This window comes from Parasteatoda tepidariorum, chromosome 1 (genome assembly GCF_043381705.1).
Source record: "Parasteatoda tepidariorum isolate YZ-2023 chromosome 1, CAS_Ptep_4.0, whole genome shotgun sequence".
Taxonomy (NCBI): domain Eukaryota; kingdom Metazoa; phylum Arthropoda; class Arachnida; order Araneae; family Theridiidae; genus Parasteatoda; species Parasteatoda tepidariorum.
This window is the reverse complement of record NC_092204.1, coordinates 1,734,866-1,744,689: the sequence shown is the minus strand read 5'-3', so window position 1 is coordinate 1,744,689 and position 9,824 is coordinate 1,734,866. Positions and strand designations below refer to the sequence as shown.

General features: G+C 27.7%; 1 protein-coding gene across 1 annotated transcript; it reads right to left on the bottom strand.

Moving 5' to 3' along the window:
* Positions 1–1,410: 1,410 nt before the first annotated feature.
* On the bottom strand, positions 1,411–9,314 carry LOC107453081 (RING finger protein 11). The gene is made up of 4 exons (XM_043047430.2): positions 8,991–9,314; positions 7,021–7,175; positions 3,446–3,623; positions 1,411–1,603 (listed from the first exon to the last, which is right to left on the bottom strand). The coding sequence occupies exons 1-3, from the start codon at positions 9,093–9,095 to the stop codon at positions 3,452–3,454; spliced, it is 432 nt and encodes a 143-aa protein (XP_042903364.1). The 5' UTR covers positions 9,096–9,314; the 3' UTR covers positions 1,411–1,603; positions 3,446–3,451.
* Between the last annotated feature and the right edge of the window lie 510 nt (positions 9,315–9,824).

The window sequence follows — 9,824 nt, the reverse complement described above, 5'->3', positions numbered from 1 at the left end:
ATTGATAAATTTATTTTTATTCTTTTGTTAGCTTGCATTCTGAAGGACACTTTCCCTGAATTTTTTTTTTCGTAAGCTGTAAAACAAACATAAAATATACTGGGGACATGAAAATGACTGTTTTTGTGAGAATGACCCATATATAAAAACTGACTTATCAAGAAACTAAATTCTCAATTTAAAATAAAATGATGCAATATTTTTAATATTAGCGGATTCAATATAAAATATTTTTCTGATTATTAAAATTAATGTAATATAACATTTTAAAACATAAATTGCTTACCTGTATATTTTAAGTATTCTCAGGAAACTCAGTTTCGCACTTGCTCTTCAATTTGTTACAAAATTTCTTTCATCGTATTTTGTCGAAATCAGGCGCATGCGTATGTATGCACGTCATGTGATTTCTTCAGAAGCCATTTTTCGTTATGATTTTGGTCGTGCAGACCCTATTCTCACATTTCCAATACACCATTTCATCTTCATATTTACTATATACCAGGGTTTGTTGATTTAAATCAAATGATTTTTTTTTTAAAAATCATTGATTTAAATCAAATGATTTTTTTTACATCTATTTTGATTTAAAAAGTTAAAAAATAGTGTTTTAAATTATTGATACTTTTTTTATTTTTCTTCTTCTTAGTTTTAAAATTTATTTTAAACAAATTGCTGCATTAATTAATTTTAGCTAATGAAATTACTTTCTTTCTTGGTATGTGTAAAATTCTAACACATTTGAAATTATATTTTCAAAAATCTTTTGATTCCTGAGATTGAAAGTACAGATTAAAGTAAACATTTAAGTATTTAAAAAAAAAAAAAAAATTGTTAGCTTATCTATTTTGATATAAAATTAAAAATGAATATTTTAATATAAAAATATATAGATTAAATATTTATTTTTTGATGAATGACTCTAGTTATTAACACAATCTCATTTATTTTGTCATTTTAAAAATCATGAGAAAAAAAAGAAATAACAATTTTAAATTAAAATTATGGTTTGGTAAATGAAACTTTGTTTTAATAGTTAAAATATTCTTTAAATTTTCTATTTCATCTAGTCTTTAAATTTCAATCATGCATTTGTTTCAAAATAATTGCTATGCATTCAAAGCTATGTATTAGAATGAAAAATTGTTTTAGGTAGTTAGAGCTTCTAAAATATTCTTATAATATAGTTTAGTATTAATTTAACTTTGATGAAACATTTATAAAGTTTTTTTAGTCATAAATCAAAGTTCTTACAGTGTATTTGAATGTTAAAAAAAATCTGAATTAAATCCAAAAAAAATTACGAACCCTGTTATATACATTAAAAAAATTAATTCTATCATTAAAGATCAAAGCGTTCAGATTTCTATACACCCCTTATTATTTAAAATATTAGGGAAGACACAAGTAAAGACTTGAAATTTACTTTATTTGGAAGATATTTACATCAGACAAGATTAGCACAATGCAACAACAACATAGGGTGGAAACCTAAAATATGATCACAGTCGTAACGATAAATAAGATAAAAGTATACTTGCTATAGTTTAAACAAATCAAAAGCTGGCTCCATTTTCTGTTGACTACTGCACCTTTCTTTCAACTAAAGGTTAAATACAATTACTTTATGTAAATTGATCATCAATACAACTGATAACAATACAATAAAATCTAAGAAAACAACACTCTTATTTATAGGCAAATAAAAAATACCAATTTGAAAGGAACCTAGGCTTAACGATACAAAACTGAGGACTAAAAAACCCAAAAGAGGTTCAGGAGAGATTAAAAAATATGACCATCATATATATATGTAACATAAAAAGCTTCTATTAATCTTTTTATGTTAGCTTCTTCGCTACAAAACAAATCCCAATTAATTATTCAAGTTGAAATGCTTTCTCACACTTTTAAAAGCTACATCCTGTTCTTATATCTATTTTTGGTTAAAGTATGCATAATTAAATGTAAAGACATTTTTCCCCTATAATCTTTGTGAGAATCACTCGACCTTTTTCTTAAACTAATAGTAAAATAGTAATAGTAATAGATAAAAACTTAAGCACACAGTTTTGGGGTGCGAATTTGAGCTCCGCCTTTGATAGAAAATGTCTTGAATATACTATGTGAAGCTAATAAAATATTTTTTGCCTTCCAACTGCTATCTGCGAAGCCTAACAACATTCACCATGACTGCCACCCTTTCATATATATATATNTATATATATATATATATATATATATATATATATATATATATATATATATATATATATATATATATATATATATATATATATATATATATATATATATATATATATATATATATATATATATATATATATATATATATATATATATATATATATATATATATATATATATATATATATATATATATATATATATATATATATATATATATATATATATATATATATATATATATATATATATATATATATATATATATATATATATATATATATATATATATATATATATATATATATATATATATATATATATATATATATATATATATATATATCTGAAGTTTGAAAAGATCATTTACAGTTAAAAATCATTTATGTTCATCTATAAATTAATCAGCTAACCTTTTTCATTAAAATCAATTAGACGAAATTTATTTTGATATAGAATTCTATTAACAAGATAGAAATTTTACAAAAAAATTTTTTTACATAGTAATTTACTTACAGTTTTACATAATTTAATTACAGTTCTTAGGCTAAGAGTAAAGTTTTGATATATCATGCATAATCACGCAAGTCAAAAGGAGAAATTCAAAATTGAAAATTATATATGCACTTACATTTAGCTATCTAAAAAATATGCATATAAATCTTAATCTAAAGAAAGATTTTTGAAACCATTATTTATAACTACTCAAACTATTTTATTTTATAACCCTCATCGAACAGCCGACCTAATTTTTTTTTGGTTTTCGACTAGGTTTTCGATTTATAGGAGAAATTTGCCTCCATGAGGTCTTTTTGATGGAACTAACCTGCATTTGCGTTACATAGAGAGGAAAACCACGAAAAGATCCTGCGGTTAGCCTGACGACAAGGGGACTCTAACCCTTGACACTGAGGATATTTTACTTAAAGTATTAACACTCAACATACAGCAATAATACTATCTGATGAGGAATAAGAGAAGTATTTTTGCCATCAACAGATATTTTATCGGCAAATTTTTTGAAAAAATTTTTTATTTAAATTTCTTCAACAAATGTGGAGAAATTTGAGAATATTAAAAGTAAACAGGAGATAGTAGTAAACTACAGGAGTCTTCGTTAAAAAAACAGGAGACTTGGTTAGGCATGTACTTATAACAATTTTTTCACAATAGAAAAAAATATGAGTTCAAGGATAAATTATTGATGAACAATAGCAAGCATTAAAAGCATATTTACCATTTTTTAATGAGTATGGAATGTACTGAGAAGGGCAGCATCTACAGGCTCCATGCATGAAGGGCAAGTGAAAGATCGCATGAGCCAATCATCTATGCAGGATGCATGATAAATATGCAGGCAGGGCAAGTAACGAATGGAGTCTCCAAACACAAAATCAATCATGCAAATGGCACACCTGTAAAATAAATTCATTATTCAATCCATTAAAGTGATTATGAATTTCAATAATTCAGAAGCAAAAAAAAATTTTTTTTACTACTCATTCATCAACTATTATAAAAATAAAAAGAGAAACTTTTTAAGTGGCAGAAAAAAAACACTGTTTAAAAATTTTACAGGGTGCGTAGCCAGATTTTTCAACAAAAAATAATCACATTTTTAAGTACTTTTTAAGCACTCAAAAAATATTGTTATTCACTTTCCAAAACAAAAAAAATCATTTTCAGAGCAGCAATAAAAATTATATTTTTCTATTATTTAAAGCTCTTAATTTATAAAAATAAAATCAATAAAATTTAGAAACATTTTCAAAATCTTTACATAATCATGATAAAATAACTAGTTTCTGATAAATATTGCAGAGAAAATTGTAAAAATCATGCATTTTTTGTAATTTAGAATGACAATCGATACAGCAAAGAAAAAATCTCTTTTTAAAAGATAGAAAACAAGGCACTTTTTACAAACCCAAACCCCGAATGAAAAAAAGCACCATTAAGCACTTTTTAAAAACGGTACACACCCTGTTTTAATTATAAAACAATATTATGTAATTTTATGAATTAATTACAAAATTTACAAACATAGACTTTTATTTTTAAATGGATTTTTTTTAATCATTTGTACAAGTGACATGACAAAACATGTTGGTGCTGTTATTTTCAGATTAAAAACTAGATACGACAACCTCACGAAACACCTGATAGGCAGATTCCTCAACTTGCTAATTATTTAACGCTGATGACATGTGAAGACACTTGGCAACAAAACAAGCAGAGTTTCTTCATTGAAGACTGATGTAGTAGAAACACTTCATATAGCTGCAATTTATTCGGATTATTTTTCATCTTAGTTTTCTTCTTTATTTTTAACCCATTTTCGGCCAATGGTGCATAAACGTATCTTCTTAATAAAAAAATTTATTGACACCGTGGCGAATATTCTTCTGTAATTTAATTTTTCTGTTGTTTAAAAGGGTTCTAAAGACATCTATAAAATATTTGTAATTCAATTGGAGTAAATAATTTCTGTTGGGAAATTTTCAAAACACGCTAATTTTTGAACTTCAAATGGTTATTGAAAAAGTCCATTCTTTTAAACCGTATAATTATTCCACTTGCAATTTATTATATGTTTTTATAATGGGTTAAAATTGTAAGTTCTGAAAATAAAATTGAAATAAAACAAATATCACAAAAAAATTTCATTAAAATTTAATGGTGCGTTAACGCACCATTGGCCGAATCCATGCAAAATAAGTGAAATTTGAAAATCCACTTTTTATGCAAGATTTCAGAGTTTTATTAAAGTTTTGTTGCATATTCAGAGTTTTATTAGTTCTACTGTTAAGTTTATATTTTTATCAGAGTTTTATTGTGCTGAGGCTAACAGTGTTCGACAAGATATGCCATAAGGAACAAGTGTTGTTCTGAAGTAGCTTAGTGTTGTTTCAATACCTGGGATGGAAAAATATAAGTTTTGATATCTTTCTCTCCTCCTTTACTTTATTTGAAATTTTGAAAGAAAAGGGTTTCTTTGCATGTGGCACAGCTCGCGAAAATCTCATAGGTGGTTGTATATTGGATGACTACACAAATAAGAAAAGAAAAAAAAAATTGTGGTTCCTACGATATTGCTTTCAGCAAGGATACAGAAACATGTGCAATAAAATGGAACGACAATGCTGTGGTAACAATTGTTTCCAATAACGGTGCCATTTTGCCCCTTGTAAACTGTACATACTGTAAATATATATATATATATATATATATATATATATATTTACAGTATCTGTATTTGAAATTTGTTAACATATTTTATTCTTTTTTTCAATAGCTTTTTCTTTTTCAATTGCTGCGAGGTCTTGCTTACTGTCATCGGCGGAAAGTTCTTCACAGAGATCTGAAACCACAAAATATACTAATAAATGATAAAGGAGAATTAAAATTGGCTGACTTTGGTACGGAATTTATTTAATTCTGCTGGTAATAAAATGACTTCTGTTTTGCCTTTGTAGTTTCTATGAATTATAAATTGTTGCCTTTAATTTTTCAGGTCTTGCAAGAGCAAAATCTGTACCCACCAAAACATTTTCAAATGAAGTAGTTACATTATGGTAATTANAAGAAAAGAAGTTGTGATTTCACAACTCAACATTATTTTGGATAACAATAAGCATATGGCAGGTGCAGACCTGCATGAGAATACTATAGCTAAATACCGCATCGATTCAAGGTACGAAAAGGTGGTGGCCACTATTTACTAACATCACTGATAGCGTTATAGTGAATTTCTGGAAGTTGCATAGAATTTTAACTAGCTCAAAAATATCACTTATAGACTATAGATCTTATATAGCTATTGCCCAATTAAAATCTGAATCCAAGAACAATCCATCTGGTGAAGTTTCATTACAAGTTACCCATTCAAGCAAAGGTTGCCCATCATCCGTAGCTCAACATACAATAAATGGGCATGGAAAAAGAAGCCAACAGATGATGTAAAGTGTGCAAAAATCACAAGATTAATTTATTCATCAAATGCAAAGTCCATTTGCATTCAAAATACTTTGAATGTATCCATTAAAAATATAAGCGTTGAACTAAACGAATTGTTCATTGATTCGGTCAATGGTGCGTAAACGCACCATTTTATTTCTTAAATAAAATATTATTTTTCATGCACGAAACTTATTTTTTGTCTTAATGAATGTAATTTAAACATATTTCAATGAAAATAACATTGCATTTTACAAAATTCCTATCCTTGGCCTCCTATAAAAAAAAAAGCAAACAAGAAATGGGTTGAAACTGAACACTACAAAGTAAAGAATTATATATTTCTAGTATTATTGTATAATAATTTTTAAGGACCTTGTAAATTCTGCTACCAGGCTAATGCTAAGGATACAAAAAAGGTTAAAAACATCAGGGGTGATTGTGAGCCCAACTCAAAAAACCTGAAAATTTCTAGAGTAAAATCATCAATGATGCATTTCAAAAAATTATTGTCCTTATAAATTTAAATCATTGATAATTTCACAACATGAAATTCTAAATAAATTATATGCAGCATGATTTAAATTAATAATTATGCATCTCTAAACACATTCATTACTCTACCAGAAATATGAAAGAGATGTCAAGTATAAATTCTCATGTTTTTAAATGAAATAATACAAGAATTTTTTTATACATAAATGTGATTTCTTGAAACTTCTTCCGGAGCACTATCATCTCTGAAACATTGTAAATGTGTGGGGAAAGTATGAAAAATGATCATTAAATACATACCATTATTATATTTCAATTAAATTCAAAATATTTATTCAAATGATTATTATAGACACTTACTCTCTATTCTTGTTGGCACCATTATAAATTCCAGTTGGCAATTGTTGAATAAATCCTATTCTTTGAGCAATTTTAACTTGCTCATCCTCAGTGAGTTGTGAAATAGGACGACCAATATTGGGAGATACAAAGAATACAGGTTCAGAAGGTCTTTCCTATTCAAGAAAAGAAAGTTTTACCTATAAATTCAGTCTTAATTTCAATTTAAAACCACATTAATGGAATGCAACATTTTCAATATTAAAATAAATATATATTTTAAATATCTAGAGAATCCTAAAGTTAAACAGTAAAGACAACATTCAATAGCCTCAAATATTAGATCTAAAAACATGTAACATACCTCTACACTTAACTATTATTGAAGTAACAAATGTTGCATTTTCTATAGAATGACACAAATATATTTTAAAAGTCATTAGAATAAAATATATAAATTATTTTTGCAATAAATATAACTTTATGTTTAATACGTACATACTTCTAGGTATGCTATTTGAGTTTTTCAAGCATTATGCCACTAGCACAAACGTAAGGAAAGATTTATTACAAAATTAATTTGTTACAAAAATGTGTCTCTTTAATTTTCTAGCATCGCCTATTTCCAATTCATTTCAACAGAAGGGTCGTTTAGATTGTGGTTGCTGACTTTCTCCTTTAAAGAGCAGATTCATTAAAATTTAACTTTTTTTCTAATTAATAAATTCAGTTCATAAAAGAACAAATTGTTTTCATAAATAAAATAAACAAATGTTTGAAGAGCAGCAGAGGAAAAATACTTGAGTTAATTTCAAAATGGATTTTCAGAAATTAAATATTCAAAATTGTTAAAATTTAAAATATTCTTACATATCTCTTACACATAGTAACTTCTATTAGTAATTGCACTTTAAAACATAAAGTCTGCAATATTTAACAACATGTTTTGAAACTTTGCATGATTTACATTATTTATATGTAGTATCAATTATTAGCAATTGACGAAGCTAACCTTTATGTATAAAAAGGTACCCTTAGATTGAACCGAGTTAGCACATCTTATACGCTAGTGAATTGGTAGTTAATAATTGTAGTGGTAGTTACTCGACAGATACAAACTCGTAGCAACCCATGGGCAAACCTCTACTTGTTCTTTTTTTCTTCTTTTAATTTCCCCGTTCAAAATTCAATTTGGAGCCTTGGTCGATTGCAGTCGGTATGGCATATTAAGATAAAAAATATCTCCAGAATTATTTTTAAAACATCTTAATGTATTGCGATCTGTCACGAAAACAACTATCGCCAAGGTGCCAAATCGAATTTGAATTTTCAATTTTTAAAAAAAAAATTCATAAATGTTTGCCGGGGGGTGGCTACAAGATATATCTTTCGAGTATGTCCCTTTCTGTAATGATTTTTTTAGTTTCTCGAGGGTCACTACGTGGAAGTTGCCCAGAGTTGACGATTATTCTGCCACATGACGATTATTCTGCCTATTCTCCCTATTTCATAAAAATATGAAAGTTATTTTGATTGCATAGAGCAGGGGTCTGTTTGAGTTTTTCTAAAAGGTATCTATTTTTTGAAAATTTAGACATAATTTGTGAAAATTAAAAAATCAACATAAAATATGGATTTATTGCTTCCTACGGGATACAAAAATAAAATTTTAAGAAAAAGTATTTCGGGAAACTAAAGTTTTTCCTATATTTGAATTTGTGAAGGTAAATTTTAACAGTAGTAAATTTTAACCTGGGCAGACCCCTGTAGAGTGTAGATATTGAAAGATTGATGAAGTTAAAAATAGCATCATTGGATGTTTGTATACATTATGAACAAAAACTCCACGATGAAGACAATAGCGCTATTATTAAAAAATTAACAATAGCAAAATTATTTCTAATTTTTTTTGTTTTATATCTAATCAATAAATAATTGAAATGAGTATCACTTTACATAGGTGTATCACAAAATAAAATTGCAGTAATCACTTCAATAGGTGTTGGAGGTGAAGAAGATGAATCTTGGTCCAACTGCTCAGGTAGAAGGGTATCATCTTCAGCTGTTGAAGCACACAATCTCAAGCAATTTCCCATGGCAGTATAGAAGAGAGACGTAGAACAGTTTCGAATAATTTCATATCTCAACAATATCACCCTCCAAAATGTTCGGTTCAATTGAAGGAACAAACCCAAAAGAGATAATAAAAAAAATAATTCAACACTAATATTTATGATTAGTTAAAGAAATATTTTATGGCTTCATTCATTATCTATTTCTATACATATATAACGTTTCCGGCTGTCTAGCTTTGTGACATCTAAGAACTTAGGTACTTTTGCCAAATTTATTTCTATTACGTACCGTTCACACTTAATGCAATTTACCCACTTCCAATCCCTCTCGAAAGAAAAGGAGAACCTGATTGGCTAGTTTCACTTTTCAACAAAAGCTCATAATTTTGTATTCACCCAAAATTTTGTGACTCGGTCAGATATATATTTTTCTTTCTTATGGCTGGTAGTCCCGCAGTGGACTGATAGTTAAGACACGGCTCCCAGCAGATCACAGAAGTCAAGCATCACTGGCTGCGGTCAGTGTGCGGGTGGGTGACCACTTGGAGCAGTCTGCGTACTGACCGAGGGTGTGCGGTATTAGTCCTCGTTAAACTGTCTTACCGTAAAATGCTCGACTTCGCGTGCAGGTAGTCGGGCTACCGAAACTACACATAGTGAGAAGCAGCTAAGGAGGCCATTGGTTCCGAGATTATAGATCTCCAAGTTCTGAGGACCCCTAGGCAAGCAAAGACCTAAATCAAGCGTATT

Bases quoted from the DNA above. Each gene is read 5' to 3' on its own strand.
- LOC107453081 (XM_043047430.2), bottom strand. From the start codon at position 9,095: ATGGGAAATTGCTTGAGATTGTGTGCTTCAACAGCTGAAGATGATACC. The intron at 7,176-8,990 runs GTGATTACTGCA...TTTCTTGAATAG, and splicing joins CACCTCCAACACCTATTGAA to GAAAGACCTTCTGAACCTGT. The intron at 3,624-7,020 runs GTAAGTGTCTAT...TTTATTTTACAG, and splicing joins GGTGCCAACAAGAATAGAGA to GTGTGCCATTTGCATGATTG.